The sequence below is a fragment of the Callithrix jacchus genome, chromosome 12, assembly GCF_049354715.1.
Source record: "Callithrix jacchus isolate 240 chromosome 12, calJac240_pri, whole genome shotgun sequence".
NCBI lineage: Eukaryota > Metazoa > Chordata > Mammalia > Primates > Cebidae > Callithrix > Callithrix jacchus.
Window position 1 is genome coordinate 111,285,806 of NC_133513.1, and position 12,584 is coordinate 111,298,389.

At 37.7% G+C, this 12,584-nt stretch overlaps 1 protein-coding gene across 6 annotated transcripts in view; it reads right to left on the reverse strand.

Annotated features, from left to right (window-relative positions):
- FAM204A (family with sequence similarity 204 member A) overlaps positions 1-12,584 on the reverse strand; it is a 33,689-nt gene that overhangs the window by 15,582 nt on the left and 5,523 nt on the right. For 3 of the 6 annotated variants that reach the window (XM_009010352.5, XM_078344078.1, XM_035269235.3), the window contains 5 exons: positions 12,087-12,277; positions 11,427-11,514; positions 11,271-11,301; positions 10,999-11,098; positions 1,109-1,198 (listed from right to left, as the gene is read on the reverse strand). In XM_009010352.5, the coding sequence (XP_009008600.2) occupies positions 1,109-1,198; positions 10,999-11,098; positions 11,271-11,301; positions 11,427-11,514; positions 12,087-12,269 (492 nt within the window). In that variant the 5' untranslated portion in view covers positions 12,270-12,277. Of the gene's footprint in view, positions 1-1,108; positions 1,199-10,998; positions 11,099-11,270; positions 11,302-11,426; positions 11,515-12,035; positions 12,278-12,584 lie in introns of all 6 variants that reach the window. The other 3 variants (XM_002756632.7, XM_078344076.1, XM_009010350.5) reach the window with 1 other exon arrangement.

The following is a 12,584-nucleotide window of genomic DNA, read 5'->3' on the forward strand; positions in this document are numbered from 1 at the left end:
ACACACTACACAGAAGTATTTAATGTGACAAATGTTTTAAAAGGTTTAAAGAAAAAGAGATAATTTCTGAATCCCCTTTCTGAACTTGTTTTTTCCCTAGGCCAAAATAAAAAACTCGCAACATACCTAAGGCCTGCAGCCAAAAAGAAAAAGACAAAATGAAAAATGCAAAAATCACAACATCCATCCACAGTAGATATTTTTACATGAGATCTAATATTAAAACAGTACAACAGTATTTCCATAGAATAATTTGCTGAAATCACAAATTCATCTCTGGTCTCAGTTTAGGATAAAAAGTCCACATACAAGTCAGAACAGTGAGTGTGGCCAGTAATTTACCTAGATAACCCATGATGCTCTCTATGTAACTAAACACTATGGAGTAAAGTCTGAGGTGAAGGAGGGAAGGATCAAGGCACTAAAAAAGGCTATGATAGAGATTTTTTCCTAGAAAAGAAAAAAAGGAATTACAAAACACCACCACCAACAAAACACATGCCAATTTAAACTCTTTAATCTATACTGACATTAATTCTCAGCTAGGAGAATTTGCCCGCACCCACCTCCAGGAGTGTAAGTCAGAATCTTCTTGTGGCCTTCTGTACTTGGAAAAAGAATATCCAATGTATCTATTAGTTTTATACTATAGAAAACAAAAAGACTCAAAATTCTTTAGCGCTGAGGGGAAAGTGCTGAACGAACAGTAAGAAAGCGTTTTACCAAGGGTTAAGAAAATGTTAAGGGGTGTGACCTTAGAATATACAGTCGCCCTCAGAGTTCAAATGAGTTAAAGATGCAAATGGAAAAGCAAGCTAGCCTTTTAATCATACCTGAAACAAACCTCTCTGATCTAGGTAAAATCTAAGGTTCAATATCACTCATGGATTATTTCTAGCAAGAGTTTTAGGTTAGAATAATTTTAAAACATTAAAGACAAAATAAAACCTAGCATTTCAAAATAAATGACAGAATGAGAGAGAAAAAAATGGACAAAAAGGAAAATCTTAGATGAAATAGTTTAATCCTCATTAATGATCATAAAAAGAATACACATTCATTTTAGACAATTTGAAAATACAGAAAATGTGTAACCAATTTCACTCACCTCTCGAGTAGCTAGGTGGTTGCTGAGTTCCTCAGCCTTCTCAATATTCCACTCATCCACAGCCTGGTCTATCCTCTTTTCAAGGCCTGACTAGAAAGAAACGAAACCTAAAAATTAAGGGCAGAAAGGAAAGGCAAACATTTGCTAGCCAAGATTATACCACAGAACTACACTGAATGTGTTACATATGTAGACTATTTAATTCTCACAATAACACCAGAAGGTAGCTGTTACCATTCCCATTGGTACCAGAAGGCTGAGACAATAAATGGCTTACCTGAGGTCATATAACTTCTTGAATTAATAAAAATAAGTGGCAAATCCAGATTTTTGTAAATCTAAAGCCTACATTTTCCCTTAATAACAACAATAATGTTAATAATAACAATAGCTAAAAATTACAGAGTGTTATGTGGCACTCTGGCACATGGCAGATTCTGGGCTTAGTACTGTAAGAAAGCTCATTTAGGCTGGGTGCAGTGGCTCATACTTGTAATCCCAGCACTTTGGGAGGCCAAGTCAGGCGGATCATGAGGTCAGAGATTGAGACCATCCTGGCCAACATGGTGAAACCCCATCTCTACTAAAAATACAAAAATTAGCTGGGTGTGGTGGCATGCAGCTGTAATCCCAGCTACTTGGGAGGCTGAGGCAGAAGAATTGTTTGAACCCATGAGGCAGAGATCAGTGGGGCAAGATCAGGCCACTGCACTGCAGCCTGGCAATAGAGCAAGACTCCATCTCAAAAAACAAAAAAGAAAAGAAAAGGCTTATTTAATTCCTGTAACATTTCCATGAATAATACTGCTATCCTGTTTTAAAGATGAGGAAATAAGAGCCTGAGACTCCTGAATTTGGCCAAAGCCAGAGTCTGTAAGTGGTAAAGCCATCACATGAATTCGGGTTTGCTCAGAGCCTACATTCTCAACCAAAAGTTTCTTCTGTCTCTTTCCTTATTGCCCATTCCTATAGCTCAAGACTTTCAATCAATAGCCCTCCATAGTCTTTGACTATGACCATTAGGCTGAATATTAAACAGCAGAGGAAAATTACACATAAGAATGATTTTATTTTCTTATGGATGTATTTTTATTTACTAAAGATACTTCAGGAAATCTTAATTTTCATAAGATTACCAAACAGACTAGGATAGAACGCATCACACATTTATAAAAAGATGCTTGGACTTAAATAACTGGAGCTCTGGCTTGTGAAAATAGTTACTATAGATAATAAAAAACTTAAAATATGGTCTAATATATGCTTCCTAGAAGCAAATTTTATCCCAACAATGGCTTATCTAGTATATCCTTTAACCTTCACATTCACAGTTAATACTCTACCTCTTACAGACTTCTCCCTCCTTATTTAATAACAGAATGTCTCCTCCATCAGCATATTGCTTGATTACGCCAGTCAACTGAGAGAAATTTTGTTCCTGTGTAGTCTTTGCTAAGATGTAAAAAATAACCACAACATAATTTGCCTAAAAAGATTACAGAAACAAAGACCAGTGAGGTTGTCACTGATGTCTATTGCTAAGAGAAGACTATTCCTTCTCACAGTCCCCTCTCACAGACTCCACCTAAGCAGTCCATACCTGCAAGGCCAATAGGCTTTTCTGCTTGCTTTCCTGTGTAGCTGGAGCCCATTCAACAGCACTCCATGGTCTTTGACCTGAAACCATATGGATTTAATGCCCACCTCCCATTCTTGTCTTGTGATCATCTACCAGTCTCCAGAAACATCCCTTTCTTCCATTTCTGCAGAACTCTTCTCCTGATGGTCCAAATAACACCCTGGGACTTCTAACTTCATGCACTTCACAAATCGATACTCTAGGCCGATGCTGCTTCAGCCACGGTCTGTGTACCAGGTCTGGTCTGTGCACAGTGCCAATCTATGAATTGTTTATTTTGGTCTATGTAAACATAAGCAGCTTGTGCCAGAATATAAATCAGCTTCATGACTAAATACAGTTTTGTACTGGCTGGGCATGCTGACACACACCTGTAGTCCCAGAGCTACTAGGGAGGCTGAGACAAGAGAATCATTTGAGCCTAGGAGTCTGAGGCTGCAGTAGGCTCAAATCAATCCAATGCAGTTTTACTTGGGTGACAGAGCAAGATCCCATCTCTTAAAAACAACAAGAAAAGAGTTCTGTCTAGATGAGTTTTGCTGGGGCTGGTGGGGAACAAGAATTTCTCCATGAGGAAAGTAGTACACTGAGTTACACTCAGGCACACACTCCTTATCTCTCTGAACATCAGTACACTTTGGTAAAGTTGCTATATATCATGTTACAGACATCACCTGCAAGTCCCACCAAAACTTTGTAATCTAGCATTCTACTCCCTGAATATAATCCTTCCACTCATCCTGTCTTTCTACCCAATCAATCTGCTTTGTCTTCACTGGAACCTCATTCTCTGGCACAGTGCTTCAGTCCCTTCCCGGATCCTCTTCTCCCTCCCTAACTTGCAACCCACAATTACCCTAAACTCTAAGCCAGTGGTTCTCAAAGTTTAAGTAGTAGACTAGCAGTATCAACATTTCCTGGAAACTTGTTAGAAATGCAAATTCTGTGAAAAATGCAGGGCTGGGGGCCCAGCAATCCATATGATTCTAATGTATGCTAAAATATATGTCAACTGTGTCCTCATTCTTAAAACTACCCACTATCTCCTCTAGTTGTCCCTTAATCACAGTGTTCCTGAAGTTTCTGATTAGCATATTTTTCTTCTTACTTTTCACCCTCCCCAGTAATCTACTCTGTCCTGGAGCTTCGATTACTTTTTATGAGCTGATTTCTCTCTCTACATAATTCAAAACATCTGACTTCTCCCCATACCAGTAACCACATCTCCGGCTACTTGCTAATCATCTTCATACTGAAAACCTGCAAAGGCAAGGTGTTCAATTTCATGATGTCTATAACAAGCTCTTGCTGCCCTGCTTCTCCTCCTCCTTAGTCACCCTTGACAGAATCCTCAGTTATCTTCAATGCTTCCAACCCTTTGCTCCTATCTGAATCTGTTTTGGCAAAAAGTCTCTCATTTCTTCCTTCTGTGTTTCTTCAGGGGCATGTGATCCCTTATTTGGAATATTATAACCATCTCCAAACTAGCCTCCTCTTTCTGAAACAGGTGTCATGTCATTACCCAGCTTAAAGCACTTACTTCATATCTCCCTTTAAATAACATCCCACTCCCTTCACAGTGGGGTCCGCAAATGCTTTCTCAGCCCCATCTTCAGCAATGCTATGCTTTTTCATCTGTGATCACGTTTACCATTTTCTTAATGTTCCCTGTGCCTCTGACATGCTTCTCTTTGAAAATTATTAATCATCCCTTTAGGCTCACATTGAAGTCACCTTCTTTATCTATGCAGAGTCCCTCAGCCCTACATACCTATGACCCCATCACCCTTCCCAAACCCCACACCAGGCTCTCCACTCTGCACTGTTGCTGTATCTGTGTCCTTTAAGCACTTACTTGTCTGACACACTACAGTGAGTTGTGTATTCTCCCCTCTTGGGTCCTATTCTCAGTGGGAGCAGACTGTGTGTCACTGGCTTGGTGTGTCCCAGGATCCAGCCCAGTTCCTTCTACATAGAAGACACTCATTCATTCTTTGCTACTGAGCTGATATTCACATTGCGGCCATCCATGTTTGCATTCACACTGAAAGGACCCCTCAAACTGGGGACATTTACTATATATCAACTACTCTGAGAAGCTTCCAAGAGAATTCACAACAGTAATATCGAAGTAATAATGTCCCTATGGTTAAAAAGGAGTTATATGTATTATATTCATTTATATAAAAATCTATCCTGGTACTAGAATATATATTCCTCAAGGGCATGGAGAGTATCTTCTCCATCTCAGGCTTCCAGAGCTTAAACTAGTACCTGCGCCTACAGCTTTATTATTTAATTTATATTGAAAATAGTTATTTTCTTTAAAAAATGTAAATACAATAGCCTGACTTTCCTGTGCAGAATATTAGGCATTGCCTCAAATGCCACTGACACATATTTGTATGTGACAAAATGTATTTGTATAAAACATTAATATCAAACTACAATTTTCCTTGCACTACAAATTCTTGCATAGCCTCATACCACAACTCAGACCTTATCCAATCTCATGCAAGGAAGAGGTCAACCTAGACCTGCTCCAACCTTTCATCTCAGCCACCTGGTCACTAACAGCATCCATTCTTAAGCCTGTCCATTCCCCCAGCCATTCAGAGCAGCATCTAAAGGTGACAGCATATTACAGTGGAAAGAGCACAGGACTAGAAGACAGGAAATGTGATCAAAGCTCTGGGTAAATGACATACTTGACTCATAAGCCTCATTTTCCTCAAAGCTAATGAGAAAAGTGGCTTCAATGAGTAACCCTCCTAGAAACAAAAATTCTAGGTTTCTATCACATTTTCAACTTTGTTTTTAGCCCTTTTCTCTCTCTCTCTTCCTGGCAATTGATTTAAATAAAATGTGATAGCTTCTTTTAGCTCTAAAATACTCCTGGTTCCATGTACACTCAAACTTTGTTTCCATAAAAACATATTAATATTCCAAATATACTCAAAACACTTAGTAAAACATTTCCATCTCCTTAAAGACTGTAAGTTCCCAGCAGCTAACAAAGAGCACAGCTGGCAGGGTCAGACCTAGGATCAAAGACTAGCTCCGCTACTTATGAACTAAGCAACCCTGAGTGAGTTTCTAAACCTCTGTGGGTTGCTGTTATCTCACATGTAATAAAATGAGAATAAAACCACATTCTCTGCAAGATTATGATGAGTCAAAGAAATGTATATAAAATACCTAGCCACGTTTTTAGAATATAGTAGTCATTCAATAAATAATAAGCTGCTCCTATTATTAAACCTAAATATCAGGATACCATTAGTGCAAAAGAGAAGGCTTATCTCTAGAAGGCTACAGACTTTATCATACTTCTTCAAGAGCTCAGATCCAAGCACAAGAGCCAAGCATTCAACTTTGTCAGTAGTCTCATGAAATAGAGTCTGAGTATTAAGGCTTTTTGAAAAGTTTTAAGCTGGACTCAAGAGTAGCCTTTATTTGACTTTATCTAGGATACCTTCCATACCATAGGAGTGGCAGGAGGCACAAAGGAGCTCTTGACAGCCTGCAGTGCCTTGGTATGCTTCTAAGTTGCCTTTTGACTAAAATCAAAACATAATTTAAGATATATCTCAACACAGACAAACCTAGGAATGACAATTTGGCCACAGGTAAAAAAAAAAATCATCTAAAGGAAGTATCTAACTCATAAGGCAGAAATTGCCAATTATTAAAGTTTTACTATAGAAGCCAAGATAGGACTACAAATATCTAAGAAATGTATGGGTACTCGGTTTAATGTTATGGGCTAACATCTACATGTGCATATGTAGAATAACTTTTATACGTGATTAAAGCTTTTAAAGTCAAACTATACCACAATATATTTCTATGAAAATTCTGCTAATAAATATTTATTCATTTTTTAAAGCTTAATACAAATGAATTATCCACTAACGTTTTCTTTACTGAACTTAAATATCTAGAAAAAAACGAGGCAATCTCTTCATAAAGAAGGGCAGTATGTGTGGGGGAGAAGAGGTACCTTCATATATAAATGTAAATCATGTATTTATTTATTTATGATTTTGTTAACTTTATATATATAAATCATACCCACTTAAAATCACTTGAGTCAGCTGGGTGTGGTTGCTCATGCCTGTAATCCGAGTACTTTGGTAGGCCAAGGTGGGAGGATCATGAGGTCAGGAGCTTGAGACCAGCCTAGCCAATACCGTAAAACCCCATCTCTACTAACAGTACAAAAATTAGCCGGGCCTGGTAGCGTGTACCTGTAGTCCCAGCTACTTGGGAGGCTGAGGCAGGAGAATCGTTTGAACTGGGGAGCCAGAGGCAGCAGAGCCAAGACTGTACCAGTGCACTCCAGCCTGGGCGACAGAGCAAGACTCTGTCTCAAAAAAAAAAAACCAAAACGAAATCAAATGAGTCAAGTAAAAAAAAAAAAAAAAAAACCAGGTTCAGAAAAATCTAGATTTGGGACCAAATGACTTGGGTTTAAAGTCTCACTTCACTTCTCACCTGGTCTCTTTTCTTAGGCAAATTGTGCTGAGCATCAGTTTCTTCATCTGTATTATGAGAATAACACTGGACCTATCAACCCACCCCACAGGAATCACATGGGAAGGAAGAGGGAATGCTTTATAACTGATACCAGGGGACAACACTCCCCATACCTCTCCCACCACACCCCTAAACCTCCCTCTCCTATACCTCCTCCCTCCACCCAATCAAGGAAGCCAGCCTTTTAACTGGTCTATGTAGTAAAGAACCATGGAAGAGTCTGTTTGGAAAAAGCACTCTGCTAAAAAAAAAAAAAAAAAAAAATTTCAAAAAAGCTACACTACACAAATACCAGTTTCCTCTCATAAACAACTTGAAAAATTCATCAAAGACACTGTACAATTACTCTAACATTTAATAAAGTACCTCTGGTTTTTCATGCCAAAAAGTATCCATTAGGCATACATAAAATTATTTCAATAATGAATGCTGACTAATCAAACTGATTCAACTAAAGAATACTTGAGACATTTATAGTGAAATTAACGAGTGAAATTTATTCTAAAGAAATTCCCACAGATTCAGAATAATTATGTTATGATTACAGAATTACTAGTAAGTCCCAGAACTGCTGCCAGAAACACAATTATAGCTGTATTTAATACAAAGAACACTTTAAAACAGCTTTGGATATTAGGAAGATTATGTTTAAAAAATACGAGCCTCTGCATTGTCTGAGAGGCAGGTGACAGCACTTGACAGCAGTGCTGTAAACAGACATTCTTGGTTGAGCAACAGTTTCAGCTTGGCAGTGTTCCAAAAAACAAAAAAGAAAAGAAAAAAAAAAAGACTGCATGATAGATGCAAGATTAATAAGTTTGTTTTACTATTTTAGAGGGCTGAGTGAATACAAAATAAGAAGGTTCTCTGAGATATTTTAATAGATCAGCTTCTGCTGCAGAAACAAAACAGTGGATGGAAATTCATGCTAGTTTTGTTCTAACTGCATCACAGATTTGCATGACCATCTCTAAATTTCATGAGCAGTTGTCACTATGTGCTGGACTTAAATTTAGTCTTAGTTTTTATCTCAGCATCTCCAGTGTGGACATTTTTTCAAGTTTATTTACTCTGTTGGATTCACAGTAGAAACTTCAGCAGACAGCCAAAGGAGTGCCGTGTAAACCAATGATCCCAAACCAAAGAATGAGAGGGAACCTGGGGACATGCAATGATACCAAACTACCAAGAGAACACAAAAGAATCTGGCTGCACTAAGTACTTCCTTTCCTCTTATGCTTGTGTTTATTTGTGAAATATTAAATGTGGGAAAATTCCTGGACAGATACAAGCCTAGCCAGCTCAGTCTCTCTGTTTAGAAAACTGCCATAACTTCCTTAGCCAGATGTCATTTATATGGATGAATAACCACCATTAGGAAAACCCACTTATAAAACAGATCAATGGGCAATTACAAAAGGACTTACAGCAGACTCCCTTAAACAGAGACCTCATTTTCAAAACAGTGTTTGGGTTATAATATTCTTCTAGAACACATTTAATGCATAATGTGAAATAGAACACTGGTTCCTAAAATTGAGTTGTTTAATTTTGTGCAAAGAATCCTAGTAACCCATATGAAAGTAACTTCATACAAATTCCAAATTTTAGACAATGAGTAAGAGTAAGCCTGGTGACTAGCAGGTATCAAGAAGGTACAATTTATATGTAGGATAATAAAATTTTAATAAAGATAGACTGTAAAAACAAATCTCTAAGTTTGTACTTTTTAGAGTTGCTAGGAAGTTCATTTCGTGGCTTTAACTTCACTAAGAAATAATTTAAACATTGTAATGCCAATATAGTTATGAGAAAGCATAACAAATACTGTAAACAGGTGAAAATAAAAGACCATCTAATTCACAAGTAAAATTTAAAAAATATTTCCTAATAGAACCAGTCTTTGACCATTCTTTCCCTCAAAAGAACAATCCATCCAGCAGCTGGAACTCTATGACAGGTCTGCCAGAGATAATACACAAACCCGAGCTGCCAGCATGGTCCTCCTCCATAATGCCTTAGAACACATTTGGTACAGTCAAAAGCATCCCCCACCACATAGCCACTGCTCTCAGCCCATCGGCATCACAAGAGAATGGCAATTACACTTGCAAACAGTTACCACCCCTTCTGCACTGAGCCTAGGAAACTGAGACTGGTGTCATGAAACCTGGTTTCTAGTTTCAACTGTACCAGTGATTTTTCTTTGCAAGAAATTTAGCATTTCTGCATCTGCTTGAACACTTGTAAAAAGGAGATTGCTCAGCAGCAATAATTAGTTGAGGCAGAAAGAGATTCTGGTTCCAATTCCCCAGTGTTCCAGGGACTGTTTTTGGATGATAAGGAACTCTGGCAAAGTTGGAATAAAAAAATTCTGTTTTGCCCGTTCCGAAATGTGTGTACCCTGAATGACACAGTACCATGCAATGATGGATTTAAAATCAGAGGTACTTTGGAAGAAATACTGATGGATCAGAAAATGACAAAGGTCTCTAGGTACACACAATAGTCTACAGCAATGATCCATGGAAGAGGCATCTGTCTACCACACACAGGACACAATATACTTGGGCTTCAACCAGCCCCCTGTGCCTCCAGCTCTACCACTGAGCACTTGATTTTCATGCTCCAACATTTCCTTGTGTGAATATGTGAGTTACTCATTCACACCAGCCTTTACTAAGTATTAGTATGTCTAGAGACTGACAACTCCAAATGTGCGTCTCAACGTCAGACTCTCCCCTGAACCCCTACCTCATTATACTAACCATCTACTTTGTTCCTGCTTTCCAGTAACACTCAAGTCCCAAACTGCACTTTGCTAGGACCCACTCTCAATCCTTTCCCCTCCCCAAATGTCTCTTTGTAACATCACTATTCACACCACTGCTTAAGCCAAAGCTTTGAATGGGTCTCTCTCCTTCCATACGCCCCAAACCCTCCCTAGCACCTCTCAAGCAATCCAGAGGCAAATATCATCAATTTTACTTCTACAATATGCCTCAAATCCAACCACTTTTTTCCTTCTTCAGCAGAATCATTCTGGTTCAGTCCATCATCTTATGCCTAGAAGTCTCTTAGCTGTTCTGTTCCAATCTATTTTTGCCATCTCACAATCAATTCACCAAGTAACAGCCACACAAACCTTTTTAACATAGATCATGTCATTCTCTTGACTTAAAAGCCTTTATGACTCTCAATTGCATTGTGAATAAAACCCATTTCCTTACCATGCCCTTTGAGGTCCTACACAATTTGATCACTGCCTGCCTGCCTCTCTAACAATATCATGGGCTGCCCTACTCCTTGCTGACCCCATTCCAGCCAAGCTGGCCTTCCAACAGTTACTGGAATGTCCCAGGATGACTCTTCCCTAGGATCTTTACTGATGCCTCTGTGCTAGCATTCTTTATATAGACAGTTTTTTCCATCCTTCAGGTCTCAGTGACATGGCACCTTCTGTGAAAGGCTTTCCTTGACCATCCATGCTAAAGCGAAGCCCCATTTTAATGTTTTCACAATGACCTGTTCTGTTAACAGTTTTTAACTATTTATAACTATATATTTACTTATTTAGCAGCTTTTTTGGTACATAGTAGGCATCTTAACTTTTTAACTGAATGAATTAATGAGGACAAGTACTCCAGGCAAGGCTAATCACAGATGTATCCTTCTAGCTGGTATAAATAAGATGCAATAACAAAAATCTTACCTTCTCAACTTTTTTCCTTTTAACAGGAGGGTCAAATCTATCATTGACTCCAAAATACTGAGTAAGCTCCTTCCACTGGGTTTCATTTGAGGACTCTTCACTAAAAGAAGATAGTAAGTTTTGTTTTATACAATATAAACTATCTTTTATTTTTATTGTTTTTAATTGGTTACTACAATTACTAGTTCATACGTTCAATTACTATCAGAGACAATTAGTTCAACAATTTCTACAATGGCCTAAAATAGATAACTATTTTAAATTCTACCTACCTATGAGATTCTTTCTCATTCTTCAATTTATCTGAAAAGAATTCACAGTGTAAATACCTAACTTCAGTAATTTCAAAATCATATTTTTAAAAAATTGTGGAACTCAGTCACAACTTAGCATTAGCATGACTAACAACCTGAATTAAAACAAAACACCTTTTCTGGAGCGTTTTCTTTTTTTCTCTCTGAATCTTGAGGTTGTGTTTTTCTGTTCAGAATGTTTTTTATGCAATTCTTGAAATTTCTATGTAAAAGAAAAATATTGAGAAGCAAATAAACTTTCTAGGAAAACATGCATTTAAAAAGTAACACACTAAGTAATGAAACAATTATATTCCGGCAAGACACCAATTTAATGATGGTAGTCAGTTCTTGAGATGCTCTGTTCTCTGAGATTCACAACCTGAGTTTTGATACTCACTTGTTTTGAAATAAGTCATTTGATAATTTGAGAGTGAAACTCACGTACATAACAAAAAAGATAAATAAAACATAAAGACAGAAACTCCTCATGTTCCATGCTAGGCAAACAGCTAATCCTACTTGGTGGTTTGAGTTTTTTTTTCCCCTTTGTCTTGCTATGAAAAACAAAATAAAAGAAAGTATCTAAGTGGCTAATACCTAAGAGAATAGTAAAAGCATTCTGAGTCCATCTCCCTCCCTATTAAGTCCCAAGAACACACACACATTCTGACCAGGGCAGAGATCCACACAGGGCTGTGTACACACACAGGCTTTAGCAAGAGCATTTCAGAGAAAACATACATTCCACATATCTATGGGAATTCCAGAAGGACACTCCTCATAGGCATTTACATTTGACTCCATTTCAGTTTTTGGTTCATCTGTTGAGAAATCTGTGATTTCTGTTTTACTGATGCTCCCATCCTCTTTATCTTCCTGTAAGTTCAGTCCAGAGTTCTCCAACGTAGCTTCATCTTCAGAGTTTGACTCAACATCACTTTCATTTAGGCCAGGAGGTAGCAGCCCACTCCACATCTTTTATTCTATGAGGAAAAAGATTAATTTACACATATAGAATAACCATGTTAATAATTTTAAGACCATTACAAGACATTCTAGGAGGCTAATAATTACAACAATGGCTTGGGAACAGTCCATCAAAACTTTTTTTTTAAATCTAAAATGTCATAGGATGGACCTGTTACATTAAAATGATTCAAATCTTCACTTGTGTAAGTAAAAAAAAAGTTTAGAAGTTTAAAAGCTGTTTAAACAAGTTTGTTACAACATACGCCTACAGGTAAAGAAAATAGAACCCTGATTCTCTAATATGAGTAGTTCCGTCTAAAA